Genomic DNA, 21104 nt, shown 5'->3' with positions numbered 1-21104 from the left:
TTTTTACTACCAATTTTCCAACGACTTTTAACCCTTACTCACCGAAGGGGTTCCGAATGGGTGTCAATATGAAGAGTTTCGTTGACCGGCGCCACGTGCAACTTCGATCCCCCCACGCGTGGCTGAAAACAAGGATATTTTGCGGTTTAAAGACGGGCCGAAAAGCTCATTTACGGGTATATCAATTTTTTTTTTTTTTTATTCTAATATCTTAGATTTAAATCAGAGACACTTTACCAACGAGTTGTAATGGGACTGTGACGCGTTCGTATTCGTTGGCATAGACGGGGTGTAATGGTGAGGACCCATGCTGAGTTTTCCTCCAGCCGAACCATTTGATAATAGACTGTGCGCAGCCGGTGCGGCGACTGGTTTATTCTGAGCTGGCGTTTCTGCGGAGTGAAAGATTGCGCGGTTATTGCCATATAAAATTAGCGGCGTGAATTCGACGTTTTTTTTTTGGAAAACGGTTATCGATCAGCCTGCGGAACTGTTCAACAGTGAGTAAAATTGAAATCTTATTTTTCGATTTGCTGCAAACGGTAGCGATCACTGATTTATGTAAATTACCTGATCTTATTCCTGGCTCGACGAGAACTTCCACATAGGAAATTGGGAATATTCCTTTTCTATTCCCTATGCGACCCTCGTACCAATTCTCGTCCACTCTTCGCGTCAGAACCACCAAATCGCCTAAAAAACGTTTTTTCCGACGTTGTCACATATCGTGGTATTGTTGTAAAATATCGTACGATTTAACAACGATGTTACCTTTTAGTAACGACAATTCGTGCGTTGTTTGTGCAACAAAGTTGAATTTAGCTCTGGCCTGTCCTTCGTACGGTTTCTTCGGTGTTGTGGTCGTCCTTATTCCATCGTATGGAAGAATCTGCAGCGAGTCGTTAAATTTTGCCATCTTTCATTTTGATTACAAGCAAAGAGAAAGATCTGAGAGTATATTTTACTCTATTCTTTTGTCTATTTCATTTTTTACAACTATCAAAAAATTCTAGTAATATAGGTAACTTTGAATTTTTTGGTTATTACCTGGTTTGTTTAGTTTACAAATTTTATTCAGTAGAATAAGTTCATCGTTGCGCCGACATTGAATTATCGCGATAGTTACAAAAAATCATACGAGTGATCATAATCATAAAAGATAGTGACCGATGCTAGATCTTTTGGTTACAAGTTTTATGCAATGTCATCCTCATTTTTCGGTTACGGTAAAAATTGATAATAAATTAAGACTGTATAGCAGCAATAATTGGAGGAGAGAATCAGAGGCGACTGAAAGTGTCGTTAAAAAAATAGTAATTATGCAGCGAAGAGAAAAGAGTTTTTCTCTTAATTTCTGGCCGCAGACACTTTGGAAATGTCTCGCGACGAAGCGACTTTTAATTCCTCACCTCGACGTAGTTGAACGGAAATAGTCCGATCATGGCGTTGTGCTCACCCTCGTACCAATTCTTGTCGACCTGACGACGCACGAAAATAATGTCACCACGACGGAAAGTCAACTCCCGCGACGATTGCCCGACGAAATTATAAAGCGCCTTTGCAACGAGACGCGGCTCTGGCGTTTGTTCTTGCGAACGGCTTCTGTGGCTGAGATCGTCGACGAAATCATCGTATCGGTTCAACGGGATCGGTGACTTTTGGGAGGGCCTGTAAAAGGATTAACGAAGTAAATATGTAATAAACACCTTTCGTCAAAATGAAGTCAAATATTATTTTTCTACTGTTTCCTTAATTCTGCGTATCAAAATTCAAATTTACTTGTCTGCATCATTTATGGGAAATCTTCAAACACGCGTTTGTGATTAAAATAGTTGGGAGATTTGGGATGGGGTTGATATTTCGAATTTTTTAGTGACAAAACTTAAAGTCGAGAAGTTAAACTTTGACGAAACATCAAATCCGTAAGGGAAAATGCCGAAGGGGCGTAACTCCGACAAGTTAAAGTTCGGAAAGTGCGAAAATGAGAAAATTTTAAAATCTGAGACACCGAAATTCCGAATGATCGAGGACTTTCAGCTCTGCGAACTTCCGGCTTGGTGAAATTTCACCACTTTGATCTTTCTTTGTTTTGGATTGTCGATATTTTTACGCTCGGAATCCTGGTCATTCCGATTTTCACTGTTTTGATTTTTTACACCCACCCGTTGAGTAAACTGCGCTGTGCCCTGCCCCCAGATTTGAATCCAACGCAACAATGACGATTTACTATTTCCTGCACATATCAGTCAACAATTTATTCTGGCCACTGAATGATGTCGGTTTTAGGTTGGATAGCTCAAGTAACCAGCGCTATTGTCTATTTCCAGCTTTTGTGCCATCGTCACTGTTGAATTAATGTATGGTGCTCAGGTTGCGTGACACGAGAATCGCATCTACCTAGTTCGGACTTTTGTCGGGTCACAGAAGTGCACGTGTACCGTTGCACATCGGTATTATAAATAAAAAAACAAAACTGGCGAGAAAAAAAAACGACAAAACAAACGTGATATCAAGTTTAGAAAAAAAAATGCCAAAACGTTCACGCGATACATCAGACAGAACAATTTATTCAAACTTTTAATTTTCTCCAAATGAAATGAGAAGCAACGATAGGAGAAAAAAAAAAAATTAACAAATTTACTAGAAAAACTGTGATTGGTAGATAATTGTGTAAAATAATGACCTGATATTTCACATCTCACCCTGCGCTAAATCGCATCGATCGTTGACATTATGAAACGACTGACATTTGAGGAGGATTAGTTGCTTTGACCTACTCAAGCCACGAGTGTTTTAGGTACCTAGAGAAGGAACTTCTGGTTTTCACATCTTTTCGGCAACTATAGAGGTATAGAAATGAACTTTCGAAGAAGATGTTGATTTTCTCGTGACTTTCAACACCGTTGGCACATTACGAATCATCGATATTCAATTCCCAAACATCTTACGTGAAATTGTCGGTGTGACGACGCGAGTCGATGTCATGCAATTCCTGGAGATATTTCCGTCGACGTTCCTCCTGATAAACCCGGCGCATGTTTTCGGCGCTTCTTCGCGCCAATTCCGCCTCGCTAAGAACTTCTTTGGCCTCAGTGCGAACCGGGGAACGATAATGGATGGTCACCTCACCCTCCACATATCGCCTCGGCGACTCTGTAGAAAGAATCAAAATCAAACGTCAATTAATTAGTCGAATTGCCACGAAATTATTGCCTCGCGGTGTAAGTGACGAGAAAATTAGTAAAATGTTTTTTTTTTTTTTTTAATAAAATAGATATAAAAGAAAAAACAAACAAAGCCTCTGATTAGCAAAGTTCGTAAGCCCAGTTTATTGACGTATCGGTGTGACATATATTATTAGGATCTTCGCTCTGTCGATTAGATAATATGTCAATATACAATTAGGTATGTTTGTGTGTAATCATTATTGTTATTATTATTTCCTTTATCGTTGCCTTCGATTAATTACAGCATTAGCTAGTTAGACATAAGCACGCGAGCGATAGTCCGGGACAGATTGCGTGTTGTTAAAATTCATTCAGTCGAATAGACAGCGTACCGAATATCATGTATAGGTATAATATACACGTGTATACATGGTTGAGTGGCATACTTTAACGTGAAAACAGGAAATTTGTACTCGAGTTCATTCGCATCCGGGGTGATTAGCGGTGGGAAACCTTGACGAGACGTTGGTCGATTGTTCGTTATTAAAACAAAAAGAAAATAAATGAATAAAAAAAAAAAAAACAATAACACATTTACTTTGTGCGATGTTGTTGGACTGGAAACGGTTTAATCTTTCCGCGCACAGTTTTTAGATGAGTTTTTTTTTCGTGAGATTCGATTCCGTTACGACCAGTCGGATTGTTATCTATAAAATTATTACACAAAGCCACGTGGGTGATCTGATAATTCTTATCGAATTTTAAGACACGACTTATTCAACGGGGATAAAGTTCACAAAGGCAATGATTCAAAAGTTTGCTGATAACGTATGATATGATTGATTGAACGAAAAGCAATTTGTAATTTTATTTCTACACGTACGCGTAACTATTCCAGACACGTCGGAGTGAAAATGCGATCTCCGAAATCTTAGATCGACGGATTATTTACAATATTTATCTGCGACATAGCTTTCACTCGATTTTTTTCGCTGCATGTTCGGGAAAAAGATAATGAAAAACGAACCAACTTATAGGAGAACGAATGTATAATTAATACACAGCAATAAGCGGGGGGAAAGATAATTGACTGCGCTCGTAATTAAACCCGAAATACACGCAAGATCGTTGCGCAACGTTCTGTCTCTATCTAGATCTAAGCGCAATCTGATATTTGAAAGTGAAATTAAAAGCAAAAAAAAAAAAAAAATGATGAAAAACAAACAGCCATCTAACGTGAGTAATTTCCGCTTGTCGAAAGCGAAACAACTTTGTAAGAAAGATAAGTTTTATAAGCAATTTAGAAATTTTTCTTTTTAAAAAACGAGTCAGTGAACATATACATATAGCCTATGCAAAATATGCCGGGATGAGTATTTTCAGACGTACAACAATTAGTTCCCATCTATAATTAACGCGTATTTGCGTCTGTTATCAATTTTGTGTTCAATCAGTTCACGCAGATTCCGAACTTTTGACCAACACAGATTCAACATGTAAACTCGGATGAAATTTATTGAGAAAAACAGAAAAGTAACTGAAATGAAAAATTGAATGAATTCGGCGAGTAGATGTTTATTCGAATAATTTTTATCGGCTATTAGCAGAATGGAAACTCGATGCCGAATTTTTCCACCGCGAAGAATTGTCAGAAAATACAATCGAATCAATGCGTTATTCGCCACAACGACAAAACGCATAACTGTGACCGATTAATGAGATTCGTCCTACATTCCGTGCAGCTCGCACTTATTCGATTCATTCGACGTGAATTCTTATACGGCTTCGCGTTCGCTGCAATTTTACATCGCGATCTTTTTCTTTAATTTAGTATCTAGGTGGGAAATATTCCGTATTCGAATCACTTCGCACCTTACGAACGTGTACCTCGTTTTTCGTAATTCCAACAATATTCAAACAGGTTTTTTAACGATACCTGTTTCACTCAATTTTTATAGTTACTGTAACAAATGAAATTTTTCTCAGTGTAATTTTATTTTATATAAATATCTTGCAAATTCTTACTTTTCTTTTTATAGGCCTTCTGGTATTCACTTCACCGAGCTGGTTGAGTATTGAAAATAAACATATTATGTGAGTCATTCGCGGATTGTTGCGCAACGAATCGTGATTATATGTATAGCTTTGGTATAAAATTACGCATCTCCCACCGGTCGAAATCGTCTTATTTTGCCGTTCATAACAAAATACTGGTTCTGTGTTTACTCTTTTCATCTTAAATTTTTTCCCTCTGCTGTTAAATTCAGACCGGATTAAATATATTAAGAATTTTTTCGTCTCGGTAATTTAATTACTGTTTTTATGGGTCAGCGTTGTTTAGTTTAAAAAAAAAAAATTTTCTTCTTGCCCTTAATAACACAGAAAACTAATGTATAACAATTTTTCTTGCTGGTATATTAATAGAAACACAGATAGATTTTCATGAACCTTAATTGACGTTCCAGATCTCCTTCTGTAGTCCGGTCATAATTGGGGTCAATTAAATAGCTTACCCAGCTTATTACGCGAAGCTGAATTTCACAACGAACCTTCAGTGACATATATATAATAATTACGATCAACAAATATCAGTAAAAAATATCGTCAATATTCGCTTTAGGAAAAATCGATGAATATTGTGAGAAAATAAGGGAGAGGAAAAAAGAAAACACTGATAGACGAAAATCGTAAATATCTCGTAGATCGAACGCCTGATATTTTTCGTCACGTTTCAATTAAGATTTCAATCTTTTTATAGTATTAAGCCTCTATAGAGCTGCAGGTAGCGTTGGAAAAAATAATTAGATTGCGTGCGGTTATCGCATTAGGAACGATTGTACGCGTGAGTCGAATCAGCACGAGACACAGGTCTATAATATATGTTTGAAAATTAATTACGACGTACCGAAAATGTAAGAGCAAAAAAAGAAACGGCTCACAGGTAGCAGGTATAATTATAATCCAGTCGGAGACGAAGGTGGTTTTCCTCGCCACAGCGGAATAAAGTGGAAAAACTTGTGTCGAATGATGATACACGCGTAGCTGAGCGAAGATTCGACTGATACGAGAAATAGAGACCCGTAGGGACAGGAGGGGGAGGAAGAGGAGGAGGAGGAGGAGGAGGAGGTGGAGGAGGAGGAGGGACGTGACATGTCGGCGGGTGAATCCTGATTCGAATTAAAGCCGGGCGCATGCGTGGAAGTCGGCGTAAATGAAAGCGAGGGAAACGAACCGAACGAGGCCGTTGTTCCAGTTTCACGGATCACGGGTGACGTATTTGTGCGCGAGTACGCGGATCATTTACACCGCGGTGTCGCGTCTTCATCGTCGATCGAACAACCGCCATTCCGCAATTTACACGTTCCGCGATTCCGAAATCACAGAGGGTGTTTCAGATTCCCTTGATTTTCGCGTTTCACGAAATCGAAACCCCTGAAGAGCTGAAATCGCTTTCTTAGCTACGGTCACTAGGATTAAAATAATCGATGCATCGATTAATCGAGTCGAAAAAAATAATCGAACACGATTTGATTCAATCGGTAAAAGTTAATCGATTATTTTGTATTTTTTTTTAAAACGGTGAATGTGAAACCAAAATTTCGTAAATTTCAGTATGTAGTCTTAATAGCGAAAAAAGTATTTGGTAATTTATTGTTTCATTAAAAATTTTTTCCAGTTTCACGTAAAGATATTCATTTATTTTTCGCTTGTTAAACGATATAGGCAGTTAGTAAGTAAGACAATGATAGTAATTGATATTCTAATCACATAAATTGATATTGCATCGCGTCGTTCGCGGGAGTAAAAAACAAAAACTGATTGCGAGAAAAAAATATTCGATTATTTATGGTCGTTCTTAGCTTTCTCAAAAGAGGAGCGCGACATCTAATTCTTTTACAAAAACTTTATCCCATATACCTAGTAATGATAAGTGGCCCGAGTAAAAGTTGGGGAATTCGACCCAAGCTGCAGTCGCAGTATTCGATTTTAGGCCGTGAAACGCGTTTCTTGTTTTCCGCCTCTGCTGACACAGTTTGACATCTCCGACAGAACGATGGTTCGAATTAACATAAAAAAAAAAGTAACCGGTTTTCTCGCAACTTTGCGAATAGAAAATTTTCCTTCACCCTTTGCTCCGAGATTGATATCTTCGCGTTTTTAGTACATATGTATTACCACGTGTAATTAGGCGAGGCTTAAACGTTGCACGCGTTGCGGAGCCGGATGGAACGGATTTGGCAACGCGTGAAAATCGTGCGCGGTACAACCTCGTGTATAATGCTCGAGATAAGAATATACGTACATGCAGAGAGAGAGAGAGAGAGAGAGAGAGAGAGAGAGAGAGAAACGGATATCCCGGTGGAAAAATTACCGCAATCTTTTTTAATTTTTTTTTTTTTTTTTTCTGTCACCGTAACGTCGTGTAACAGTGAAATTGGCAGGGACGACGCTTGTTAACGTCACCATGACTCTCCGGATGAGAGATGCGGATGATATAAATGCCGTATTTCTTTCGACGAAATCTTTACAAATTTAACCAAACGTCAAATTCAGATTTCACTTTTCGATGTGAACAAAAATTGAAATTCGTCAAGAATATGCTGTTTCAAAGTATCGGATGATTTTTTTTTTTTACCGTACTTTTATTTATATTAATGGTTTTGAATACATGTATAATGTATGTACATGCACGTGAAATAATAACGTGAATGCGTATCGAGCGATGTCGAAATTCTTTATTTTGTTTTTAAACGTCGCTGTGCTTTGGGTTCGAGTCACCAAATTTTCGTAACAATAACGGATAACGATATTTCATTATCTTATCTCTGGCTAATCAGCCTTTCGACATTTAACGATCAAAAGTGTTTGAACCACCTGCCACCGAGTATCGATAAAAACAGTCTTAATTCCAGTGCATGGAATTAAACTGAAGCCAAGAAAGGATTCCAATGATTCAAGATGAATCATAATCACTCTATCTTATCAAAATGACCGTGTTCAAAGTGTTTTTCCGAGCGCTCGAATCAAGCTATGGAAACTTTCCACCAACTTTAGCAATTTCACCGAGTTCGTATAATCTCGAAACCACCATATATTCGGTATTTCCGCAAATGAATTCTTTGCAACAACAAAGCCGAGACTCCCCCGGGAAAATTTCGAAACTTGTTTGATTATCTCACATTTTCTTTCGTCTCTCGATATGCTGAAAAGGTTCTTTAAATCCCTCGAAGGAACAATGCTGCAATTACTTATCCAAACTCGTACTTACAACCCACAAAAACAAGCGTACGCACACACGAAACCCAGCGTATCGCGTTACCCATAAATCAGTCTCTGTACACCATTGAAATAGAAGAACAACAAGAACAACAAGAGTAATAACTCAACTCGAACATCTCCTACACGATGTAACAAAATCCGCCTATTAATAATAATACTGACTGTACGGTATCGGGGCGTAAACAGATGGAAAGACGTTTCCGGTTACGGGTCTGAGACTCCCGGTCGACTTCCGGTGTTCCAGGTTCATCCTCCTCGTCATCATCCGGTCGGTTTCCCGGTTCCCAAGGTTCTTGGCGGCGTCCTTTCCGTCACACCAGACAACAACGGAGCTCCTGAACCTGTTCGGTGCCCCGGAAGAAGCTGTCGGACTAATTTCCTCGTCCTTCAGGATTTTCTCGGCACGAACGGGAACCGAAGGAGCGGAAGAACCGGCGTTCCGAGAATGCCCGATCAGGCTGGTAGCCGTTTCGAGGGTCGCTTGACCGGCCGAAGGTCGGGGCTTCCGAACCTCCGCACCCTCGACGACCGTCACCGTGCACTTGATCGGCTGCTGGTCGTTCCGCAACGGCGTCTCATCGAGGGAATAGTCCCTTAAAACGCGTCGGTCCCATCGCAGGTCTTCCCGTCTGAGGGCCTCGGAGACCTTGGAAAGGTCGAGAGGCGGCGGGATTCCCCGCCTCCGATCCCCGAGTCGGAGATTTTCAAGGTCGACTCGAGTCGCCCGAATCTCCTCCGGTTCCCGACCGTGTTTCAAGGCCGCAGGACGAATCCTCTTATCGCTTAAATCGAGATCCATAGTCGAGCCGTTGATCGCAAGCCGCGAGATGGTCCCCGACTGTCGATTACTTCCGGTATGCGCGAGGTTAGGAAGGGACTTGTAGATTGTGTTGGACCGGCTAAAGATCGACGGTTGTTTCCGCTGCTCGATGCAGGCTTCGAATCTGTCCAGCATTTTCAGCCCCTCGGATTCCGGTTTGTATATCGATCGATCGGCGTCGAATCTCCGACGATGAAACGCCGACTGATCCGCGTCTTTTGACTCCCGAATCTCTAGCCGCTCTGGAGTATCCGGAAAATCACCGGAAATCAACGATTCATCCGCGGAAATGGAGGCGGGTGGTTCGGAGGTAGGCAGCGGAGGCGGCGGGCTATGATTTCCGTCGAAATTCAGACTTCCGTTACCAGAGGGCGTCGCGGCGCTGGATTCGAAGGCCTCGGATCGTCTCGTTCCGCGTCTAGGAAGACTGAAGTGTAGTTTTTCCCTCCGATCTCTAGCCGATCCCCCGAATTCCCGAAGACTCGAGGTCTGGTCGACGAGCGTCGCGTACTTTAAATTCCCGGTGTTCTTCCGCGCGGCCGCAGTCAGCTCAACGTTTCCACTTCCGGTCTCCGAGTGGTTGCTCTGGCTGGTGAGAGTTTCTACGCTGCCGTATCCGCTCCCAGCTTCCGGTTTTTCCTGCTTGAATTCAGGCAGCGGTACATCGGCGAAAAATTGCCGACGTAGATCCCGATTCCTGCGGAATATCTCGTGGAGTTTTTCCCGGCTTCCTCGATACGCTTCCACCTCTTCGCAATCGCCTTTCCGCGTTCCGTTTCCCTCGCCTCGAGATCCGTAGCTCTCGTAGTTGTTATTGTCGTTGTTGTCGTTGTTGTTGTTATTGTTGTTGGAGTACAACGAGTAGCTCTTCTCCGAGGTTGAATTTCCCGCGCTGTCAGGCCTCCAGCTCCAACTATCGACGCTCTCGTCGTGGGAGTCCGAGCCGATGGGGAGGAAGTATTTCTCCGCATGGGCCCCGTAGTCCTCGGTATTCACGTCGACGTATATCATCGATGTCTGCTGGGGTTCCGGCATCGATCGCCGGTGCAGCATCCGCTTCCGGGGATCCGCGTCCTGCCGTTGCGTCCGCATCCTCGATCGCTCAAGGTCGTTTATGTCCGAGGTGAGACTCGTCCACTGCTGACTTCGTTCCAGGTCCGTCACCCTGGTAAGCCCGGGTGGGGAAATAACGCCTCCGATTCGCTCCATCGGGTTTCCGGATCGCGACGCTCACGCGCTTCTTCTTCTTTTCACTGACGTTCCGACAATGCGTGTATTTGCGTCTGTTTGTATACATAAACCTATACGACGTGTAACAGCCGCAGGTTTTTATCCGCGTTTGTATCGAGCTTCGCTTCCGCACTCCGGTCAGCCCCTCCGGATAATTCGTACACTTCTGATGGTTCTCGTGCTTCCGACACGCACCATAAGTCTTCTCCTTAAGCTCTGCAGATTCCCCTCCCCCGTATAAATCCCGTATCAAGTATGTTTCACCTGTATCGTGGATATTGTTCGGAAACACGGTCACTAGCTGCAATGTATATCACCAAATTTATAATCGCATTTATCATTTTTTCACTAGCGAGACGGTAAAAGCGACGATTAGAAGGCGGGAATCGCTCTCCGCGAGGAGAGACGCCGCCTCGCCTTCTTCGGTGACCCGACGCGCACTGCGGGGAACAGAGAGAATATGGAACACAATAAGGTCTACCGACTGGGGAACTTCTCCGCCGAGACGTCACGCTCCCTGACCTCGCACAGATTTCTTATCGTATCCCCATTCCAACGATCTTAATCGATGTGATTTCGTTTTTAATCCATGGAATTCGATTCGGCGCTGACTGTTCGGTCACACGAGTAAAGCAATGTTTATTTTTTTTTGAGAAAAATGAAAAAATTTCCACGTCGTGGGTAAAAAAAAAAAGAACAAACAAGTGCAGTTTTTATTCCTTTCAGCGATTCAGGTAGGCAATAATTACTTTTCATTCTCTGCGGTAAACCAAGTCGCTTGAAGTTGCGAACATATGTGTAAATACATATTGTTTTTATCGTTTTTAACAGTTAAATTCACGATTGGTAAAATTCGTTTCTTTTCTCTCCGACGTCTAGACACCGACTGTTATTAGATCGTATTTGGAGTGAAACCGAAACGTGGTAAATACGTCGAATGACGCAAGATCTACCCGTGTGTGTGGATAGCGGAATGAATTTGAATTGATATTTTCAACGGAGGAATTTGTTACAATTTGACTCGCGGCATCGTCGAGTCACGGGCGTTGACAATATCGATTCGTAATCTGTTTTAATATCGTCGAACGAGCCGTATGAGTCATTGGAAAGATAACCGTGCAGCTACGTGTGGCATAGACGTTCGTTAAAAGAGTGTAAAAGTAGCGCACCTGCTACAGGGCTCGACACACATGCCTGCGAGTCCGATTGCAACGACTCTCTTGACTTTGCGTAGTTGAATTATCGCTGCGCGGTAGTCGCGAAGTTAAAGACAATTAAGCCGTCTGATATTTGAACCGTGTATAATAAAATAATAAACAATTCTTACAGAAGTTTCGCGGAATTACGTAATCGCGGTCTCGGACATCGTTCGTATCACTGTATCCGTGACATATGACGTATTATCCTTCCGTGTGGATACGTGTGTGTGGATAAATTGATGCAGCTGTTACCGTCCAAGGTCAAACCGCGAATTGACCTTTGAAACCGAGTCCCACAATCAAGCGATCGCTCACCATTATATGTATACGGTAATTTTTTGGTCACGGTTCTGTGATCGGAAATCTTCGGTGGTCACAGACATAAGCGTATGTGGGTTACGGTCTAATCGCGAGTTGAATATTATACGTAGAGCGATATCAATAAGCACGCTGACGAACGAAGGCTAAGAGTTTACTGGAATCGATTTTTGATGAAACGGAATATCCAAACAATTCATTTCCAATTAAGTTAGAATCGTAAATTCAAAATTCCTGTTTAACTTTTATTTTTTCCAAACACGTCTATCACTGAGAAAATAGTTTATTTACCGTTAACAAACGTGTATTTGAATTTGTTATTAAAATCAAATTTCCGTTCAGCCAAATAATGATCTATAGAATTTTGGCAATAATTAACAAAACGTATTTGGCTTGACTAAAATTTCATAATAATAACGAAACATTCACTTACACGCTATATTCAAGTATACATTTTTTAACGGTAAACAAACTATTTCCTCAATGCAGCGTTTTTCGATCGAGACTCGTCCGCGTCGCTCTTCACGCAAGCTCCGAAGCACCGCAGATATCGCGTGTTTTCAATATTTAGAATCCACGATTGAACGTCAACAGCTTTTGCGTAATATTTATTTAAAGCACACGCAACGCGAAACGTTATTCTCCACCGCGCGAAAGCTTCTGCAATTCTCTGCACAACGTGTTAGCAAAATCCCCGGCAAAATTTATTCTGAAATTGTTAAAATAATGTGGTAAATGTCGGGGTCTGACGTCTTGCGGATCAGTTACGACAGCCGAGAGGAAACGCGTTTTCGTAAAAACTTTGCACATCCGTTACCGCCGAGCTTTCACTGCACTTTTCAATCCGCGAAAAAATCCGCACACACGAATCGTTACCGGTGTTCCAACACCCGATATAGGCGAGTAGACGAAGCGTATAACGCGTTGATCGCGCACCAAGAGCATCGTCGAAACTGTCCGGACTCTCCGCCAATAAGTCAAGCCTGACTACGAGTTATCAGAGAGCACAGAGATTAGATAAAGGTTCGCGGCGTGAAAGACGTTGCACGATAATGGTTCTCCATTGTTCGCCAGGTTGCACTGCGGTGAAGACTTCGTCTTCGATTAGCGCAACCGCGAAAGCGCGGACATTCGGTATTTACCAATATTTGGATCAAGGTTGAGTCGGCGCTCACTCGTCTATTCGCCCTCTCTCCGATTCGCTGGTTTTTGGCGATCGCGAATCGCGGAGCGTTTCCCCCGCTTCTATCATTACGCTATCAAGGCTGCATCGTAGGTACGACAAGTGTTACGGCACGAGTAGATAGCTGGTTGAAAAGGATTGCCGAACGCTGCGTTGCGTGGAACTGAACTGACACTTAGTGAGCGCTTCGTTGTTATACACGGTAAATCGGCCGATTGCCGATTGCGCTATAACGTCGGACCGAGCCAACCGTCATTCCCACAATCGCACAACTCATCGGATTCGACGGAAAAACTTATCAGGAAGAGAAGACGAGGCTAGATTTCTAAGTGAGAGTCGCTTATCTTATTCATGGGTCAAAAGTTGAGCGAACAGAATCCCCAAACAACAAAGTGTTTCATTTTGTTAATCAATTTTCTCGGAAATTAAAACCCTTCATTTTAACGATGATTGGAATTGCTTTCGAACTCGTACAACGAATTCCCTCATTAGCCTTTTTTTTTCATCCACATTTTATTTAGGAAATCGATGATGCGTTATTATTCATGACGCCTGTATTAATCACCCGAATTTTAATATGCAATTATCTAACCGCTGAGAAACGATGATGATTTCTGCACTCGGTTTAACCTCGACAAATTCAACTTAAAAGTATTGTTTTTTCAGACGATATCACTGGACGAACGAATATTGCATGGGGAAATATTGATTCAAGGTTATAACGAATAGTAAACGTGTATACGCTTCAACTATACATTAACACATTGTGAATTGATGAAATTGATGATGTGGAGTACGAATAAATGATCGAGATTGAAAAATGAGAACCGACGAAAGGATATCGGAAGCAAGCTTTGCACTAGCTGATTATTCACTAATACTAACGAACACGCGAATTGGATATATAAATGCAAACTTAATTTTTTACAAACAGAAGCACATATCAATATATTTAAAAATCTTAACCGTGCAGGCATTGACAGCGTATCGTAACGTAGCCAGTCTACCATTTTGATATTCGAAAGTCATGCATCTGGCACTGCAATTTAGTGAGACAATTTAGTGTACATTATCATGACAAAGTAGATACAGCTGATGCGGCGTAAGCCATAATACATAAATCTATGCACTGTCAAGTAACACAAAATAAAATACATGCAATTTTTGATGATGAAAATTTGTGTACTTGTATGCGTCCTTTCTCTGAACAGACACGATTTTCGATTCCGTTTCTTGTCTTCATTTTTATACATTACACACAATATACATTTTCACGTTGAAGAGTAAAATTTGGGTAGTGAAAATTTTCCTCAGATATGATTGAGGCAGTTAAGGATTTGAGCTAGACCTTAAATTATTGTTTTTTTTTTTTTCGTTTCCCTCGGAATATATACAGATACTATGTAATTATTATCAGCTAATAGCATTACCTTGGCGATCGCCTTTGTAGTGTGGAGCTTTTGGTGGCGGTGGGGGTGCAGTGGCGTACTCTATATTTCAGCGAAACAAAAATGAAAAGAAAGAAAGATAACAACAATGATAATTAGCCGAGCCGATCTATGGGTACTAACTAGAATATTAGAATGATCAAAGACAACATCCGTACAACGATAATGCAGTAAGATTATCTCATTCTGATTCAAACATACGTACGTGTGTATATAAATTACAAATATTAATCATACACATTGAAAAGCTTCGCTCTTTTTCTCTACCTAATCCGCGTGCCTTTGATTATAAATCTATCGATATTGGTGCTGTGATATATTCGCAAGTCTCTGAACGGGCCAAGGAGGATCACTAGAACGAATTCAATAGCAGCCTCGCGTTATAGGATCGATCTCGGTGCTGCGTGCAAACGGTACTTCAAACTTGGGACGGTTTTGTGCCTGAAAGTAGAAACCGTAGGTACACAAAAGACTGGTAAAACTAACGAAAATATCGCCGTGCAATTCGAGGATAGCGATCATCCTGGCCAGGGTAACTACAAGCCTCAGAGCGATGAAAATCTACAAGCTAGGTTCGGACAAAGATCGGACCAAATAGAGACCTTCGAAGGTGACGGTAGGCCGAGCAGTGTAGGTTGGAATCGGCGGCCACCAGGGAGTCGATTCCCTGTGGATGACTTTCGGCGGTGGCGGCTGGTACCTATACCTCGGCCTGTGTTTGCTGGGGTCAAAATGTTGGTTAGCGAAGGGATCCGTGGCGGTAAGCCTCGAGGACTGCTTCAATATCGAGGGTGGTCTGCGGGGTCGAACGGGCGACGAGGAGGTGGCGCGAGGTCTTCCGAAAGAGTTCCTCCCCGAATCCCCGCTGACCCGAGCAGGCCTCGTCGATGCTTTTTCTAACTCCGGCGAGGACAGCGAGCGCGCGTTGTCGCGACGGCTAGGAAACCTGTGCGCTACCCACTGACCGGCCAAATACGGTGCAATATCACGTAGCTCGTGAACGTTTGGTGCCGAAGTGAACATCTCACCTAGTATGGACACGTCGTCCACACCCTCCCTCTCGAATTTCTTTCGGATCCTCCCGACCGCCCGCCTAGCTTGGAGCTCGTCGGCCTCCGTCACCCTCGAGCGGCCCGTCGCGGAGGAAGCTCGCTGCCCCTTGAGCTCGGCGAGCTTACTGATCACGTGGATCCGCGGCATCCCCAAATCCTCCATGCGCAGAGGGACTCTCGGTATCGGTGGCGACGCTCCCCTCCTCCTGGCCCTCCCGGGTACCGGTTCGTACTTCCGTCGAAGCCAGTTGACGTCAGCGATTTCCTGCCCCTTGACCACCACCCTGTCGATCTCCCTCTTCAGCAAGTTCCTCGTCAGCTCCGGATCGCTCTGGAATCGCTTCGGAGCCGGTACTATCTTCACCCTTTCGCCGGTCAGTTCCTCGAGGCTTTCGTACTTTGCGCGAAGTCTCTTCACGGCCCCGCTTCGCACCAGCTTCAGGTAAGCTCGCCAGTACCTTTCCGGGTCCGGAGACTCGTTTCGCTTCCACAAGTTCTCGGTACTCGAGGCGTTTGACGTCGGTCGGTACGGACTGGCGCTCCTCGGTCGTTCCCGATCGTCGTCCGGAAATCGAGGGCGGCTTGACCGAGTTTTAACGTCTTCCGGAAGCACGGTGGGGCTTCTTCTAGGCGAAGTAGAACGCGGTCGTGACCCGTAGCTCGATGAGGTCCCGAACCTGGCGGATTCCGACTCGCCGAAGAGCTCTTTCAAGTCGGCGAAACTCTGCGAGAAGGTCGACCGTGCGTTCGAAGACCTCTGAAGACCATCGGTAGCAGAAGACTTGACATCCGTAATTCCGGTGTCTATCTTTTCGAAGAACTCAACTTTCCTGGAAACATCTTCCGCGCTTCCCTGTCCGATCACGGTCCTCACCGATGCCTCCGAGCTTTCGGTCGTGCTGTCAACCTCGCTGGTCGAACCGGGCCGTGGAGGCTTCCCCGTTTCGTCCGAAACGACCATCGCGATTTCCGGCTGCTTTTTCGACCACTGTTCAAGGACGTTTTCGACTCTGCGTTTGCTCCTTGGAGTTTCGTCGGTCGGCGTCAAGACCAGCAGGAAGTCGCTCTTGTCCTTTGACTTGGTTGTTCCCTCCTCGGACATCTCCAAAGAGTAGCAGGTCCGCGGTGAAGCGCTAGAAAAGCTCGGACTTGCGCTCGGCAAACTTGGCTTCGGCTGAGCCGAGGCGACGGCAATCGCGCCGCGTGTTTCGCGTGGAGAAATCGCCGTTTGCAGGGCCTTCTTCTGGGTGACTTTGTCCAGAACCTCCTTGCTCAGCGTCAAGGATAGCCGCTTCTTCTCGAGTTCGGACATCGGCGGGACGCCCGAAGACCTTTCGGACTGTGACCTTTCCACGCTTCTGCCCCGACTAATCGACCCGCTCCGCTTCAATGGCGACGTCTGCAGACGCTCTTCTTCGAGCTTGCTGTCCGCCTTTTCCGCCATTTTGCATATGTCGGGCGTCACCATGGAATGGCATCGTACGTGAAGCGTTTTGTTATCGTCCTGGAAATCCTCGCCGAACTCTTCCCGAGGCGGTACGACTATCTCGTAGTCCGTCTTCGACGCCGGCTTCGCTTTCTCGCTCTCCGGCTTTCCATTCTCGTTGCTGTATATTTCGTTCAGCTGGTTCTTCAACGCGTTCACCTGTTCCACGGACAAACTGCTCCAGAGCTTTCGACTGATGCCAAGGCTCTTCGAAGACTCAGGTCTTGCCGTACGATTCAGACTTTCGGACATCGTCGCTCGCTTGTCAAGCGTGTGAGCCACGCTGACGACCGAATTGCCACGCCAAAGTGGCTTGTAGACGTCCTTGCGAGCCGCCATATCTCGCCGACGTGCGGATTCCAGATCGCTCTCCTGGCTTTCGAGCTTTTGAAATTGTTCGCGGATATTCTCTACCGATTTTTCCTTGCACCTAAGACCGGAGTCTCCCTTCCACCTGAACTGCTCCACCTCCTTGGGTCGAAACAGGAAGTCCTTCTCTTTCTGTACGTTCTGCAATTTTCCATAAAGTACTTCAAGTTCCCGCTCGGCTCGCTCTTTGGATCGCACCTCCTTCCATCTATCGTAATCTATGATTTCCTCGTTTCGCAAGCGAGGTCTGAGATCACCGGTCGAAGTGGTTCGTTCCAATTCTCCCATTCGTTCCAAGCTCGCATAAAAATCGTGGAGGTCCTTGTACCTCTTCGATTTCCTCTTACAGTGCAACATCTCAAGAACGTACTGCTGGTACTCATCTCTGTCTATCTGCGAAAGATTAAGTGAGCTTGTACTTTTGCACAGAGACAAATTCGACCCCAATATCAGCTTTCTTCTCTGATCGACCTCCTCGGCACTTCTCGCTCTCGCCTTCCGCACTATCGTCATCCCTGGTGTGTCTTGTTGTCGTAGACTCTGTATCCTTCGACAAGCCGGAGATCTGATTGGCGACGGAGAAGCCGGTCTGGGCGGCACAACTCCATTCGTACAAATCTTTTCCTCATTCTCCGGAAGCACCTTCAACGGTGGCTCGCTGAGGCTTCTCTCTTTGTGACAGTCTCGGGTGATGTCAGGACTCCGTCCGCGGAACGATGAGACCGAGCCGAACTCCATGGCGTAATCGTCTATGCTCTGCAGGCTGTCAAATTTACTGATCTTTTGGTACACCGAACGACCCGGCCAGCTCACCCCGTAAGGGCTCGAACATCGGGAGGAAACGCTCTCGCGTTCCCAGTTCTTGAACTTTGAATTCGAAACCGGCTTTTTGCTTGTCAGGTAGATGTTCAAGGACCGAATCGACGGCTCCGACTTGAATGCGCCGCAGTTCTCGGCCTGGAATATCCTCGCTCTTTCCATCACCGAAGACGTCCTCATGACGCTGCTTTGAGACGGTGTCGGGGAGCCGGTGTTTCTCAGGAAGAGGTTCTGGAAGAACGTATCCGACTTCATGATCTCCTGATGCCGCTTTATTTGTTCTACCGTTAGTCTCTGGACGTTGGTTTGATCCCGATGATCCAGCTTCTTCAACTCCTTAGCGACCTCGTTTCCGGCGGCCTTGCCAAGCGCTTTTTTAGACCTCTTCTTCTCTCCGTCGTTCCGTTTACCGTTAGAAGACTTTTTGCTCTTCGAAGATTCGGAGTTTCTCTCTCTCCGCGATTTTCTCTTCTCCTCTCTCTTCTCCTTGCTGTCGGGATTCACGCAGATGGTTTCCGGCTTTCTAATCGGTGACTTTACGATCGTTTGCGGTCTTTCACGCGGCCGTTTCCTCTTATTATTTCCCTCGGCGGTTCCCGCGACCTCGGTATCAACGGTCGAAATCGACTTGACCGATTCCTTGCTCTCAAAAGACTTGGAGACCTTCGCCCTCGGACTCTCCACAGGCTCGGTAAAAGTCGTCTTACGACTGACAATCGGCGAATTTTTACTCGACGTCGAAGCCTCCGCAGTCCGACGCAGGAGTTCGCGACCCTTGGATGATATAGCAACGGTCACCTTGAGGGACTTGTCTTCCTGAGAACTCTGCTTCCCACCCCGAGCCGAGGAGTACAATGTGGTCGAGCTCTTGACCACGGTTCCAGACGGCAGTAGTTTCGTTTGAACGTCCTTTTCGCGCTGCCTCTGAACGACTCTCCTCACTTCCTGCGGCGAAGCCAAGTCCGGTGACCTGCTCAATCTCTTGCACACTTCGTCCTGTTCCTTCCTCGTTCGCCTGGGTCTAGTCTGCTCCTTCCTCGTCGAAGCTTCCACGAGTTTCGACCGACTGCCGTGACTGCAGCTCCTTTCTGGGGAGTAAAGTCTGTCCACAGTTGACTCCCTCGAGCTGCAAGTTGACATCGGGCTCTTAGAAGGCACGCGTTTTATCGGCGGCTTATCCTCGAGCGGACGTTTGACTCCCAGGACCTTCTGCTCCTGGCCTCTGGATTGTCTAGACACTGGACTAGGCGACGTTAACGTTCTGGGTCTGTACCTGTCGGGCCCCGAACTGCTCCGAGTGATATTCCGTCCTGGAAAATCAGCTGTCACAGTTGAAGAGACCCTGGTCCTGGCCGCGACTGGGCTCGAAGAGAGTGTTCGGTGGATCCTGACTCTTTGCGCCTCCTCCTTGTCCCTCCGATGCTTTTCGAGGTTGCCGGAGAGCCTGTCCCGCAGGAAACGAATGTTGGACACACTGTCAGCGCTGAAGCATTGCTCGTGTCTTGGGTTTGTCGAGTGAGGGTTCTCCCCCACTTGCATCTTCGAGTACAGCCTGAGGGTCGTGTTGTTCCGGGATGACCTTCTTCGGGGTGGCGAAGGTGGCCGGCCGAAAGGAGACGTCACTCTGGAGGAAGGTCTTCCCGTCGCCGGTGACGGGACTCTAGACGACGTGGACTGCGAACGTCCGTTGAATACTGATCGGGACGACCTGGCTGGCAAAGTGGCCAGCGACGGAGCGGACCTTTTGTACTGGGAAAATATCATCGAGGGCGGAGGTGGTGGCGGAGGTTTTGGAATCGTGGACCGTGATCGAGGCAAAGTGTCTTTCGGTGCTGCGGTGGCGGAGGGGATCTTCTTGTGAACGCGAATTCGCGTCAAGGTCGGAGATATCGGGAAGTACTCGATCACCGAGCCGTCTTCGTCTGTGGACAGATTTTTTTCACACCCCCCCGATATTAGACGCTTTTAGAAATTCTTGTCACCCGATTTTGAACCCTTTCACCAAGGATATTGTAGAGATATATTATTAAGCTGGTGGTCGCGTGTTTCAATTTCAGCGTGTAGTTTTTTTTTTTTTTTTTTATACTTGTGTGGATTATGGTGGTAGTACTTGTCGCTTCCTCGACATCCGGTGCTCTTAAATTAGGTATACGTAGGTACATGAGATATAAATATAGAAACTTGTGCGAAGGCGGAGAAAACCTCTCGACTGCATTCCAATATCGATAGATTTCAAGGCAGCTGCTAGTGCGTAGAGTTTGAGAAAAAATATAATTGTAAAAAAAGTATTTTCTTACGTGCAAAGATTGTAATTTCTATATACTATATGTATATCGCTACTCTGTACTGTAGCTGCATAAATTCATACGCTTACTAATTTATTCATGCGCTATTCAATTTCTAAATATATTCGGATGCGAAAGCATGCTTGAGATAAACGAGAATAAAGGATTGCATATCAATGGGTTAGTTGTCGGTACCGCAAGCTCGATAATCTTGCGACTAATAAATTAATACGTATGCATAAATAAGTGCTAATTTAACGTGTGATAGATTTTTGCGCTTGGAATCCGTTATTGAGTACCTATGAGTAAAAAAGGATTCCAAAGTAAAAAAAAAACCAAACTTTTCCCCAATGTTACAACAGACTGATTATGGGTGGTGAAAAGTGAGGTGTAAATTTATCGAAGGGTTAGAAAATCGAAGAAAATAGGGTGATTCGCGTGAGTGATT

General features: G+C 44.7%; 1 protein-coding gene across 4 annotated transcripts in view; it reads right to left on the bottom strand.

Annotated features, from left to right (window-relative positions):
- LOC107225152 overlaps positions 1-21104 on the bottom strand; it is an 89304-nt gene that overhangs the window by 2615 nt on the left and 65585 nt on the right. For all 4 annotated transcript variants that reach the window (XM_046742697.1, XM_046742700.1, XM_046742712.1 and 1 more), the window contains 8 exons: positions 15248-20293; positions 14628-14687; positions 2949-3153; positions 1410-1668; positions 772-889; positions 571-693; positions 238-392; positions 43-122 (listed from right to left, as the gene is read on the bottom strand). In XM_046742697.1, coding sequence (XP_046598653.1) covers positions 43-122; positions 238-392; positions 571-693; positions 772-889; positions 1410-1668; positions 2949-3153; positions 14628-14687; positions 15248-20293 — 6046 coding nt within the window. The remainder of the gene's footprint in view (positions 1-42; positions 123-237; positions 393-570; positions 694-771; positions 890-1409; positions 1669-2948; positions 3154-14627; positions 14688-15247; positions 20294-21104) is intronic.

The sequence above is a fragment of the Neodiprion lecontei genome, chromosome 1, assembly GCF_021901455.1.
Source record: "Neodiprion lecontei isolate iyNeoLeco1 chromosome 1, iyNeoLeco1.1, whole genome shotgun sequence".
NCBI classification, from domain to species: Eukaryota; Metazoa; Arthropoda; class Insecta; order Hymenoptera; family Diprionidae; genus Neodiprion; species Neodiprion lecontei.
Note: the sequence above shows the minus strand (reverse complement) of the source record. Positions and strands in the feature narration are given on the sequence as shown.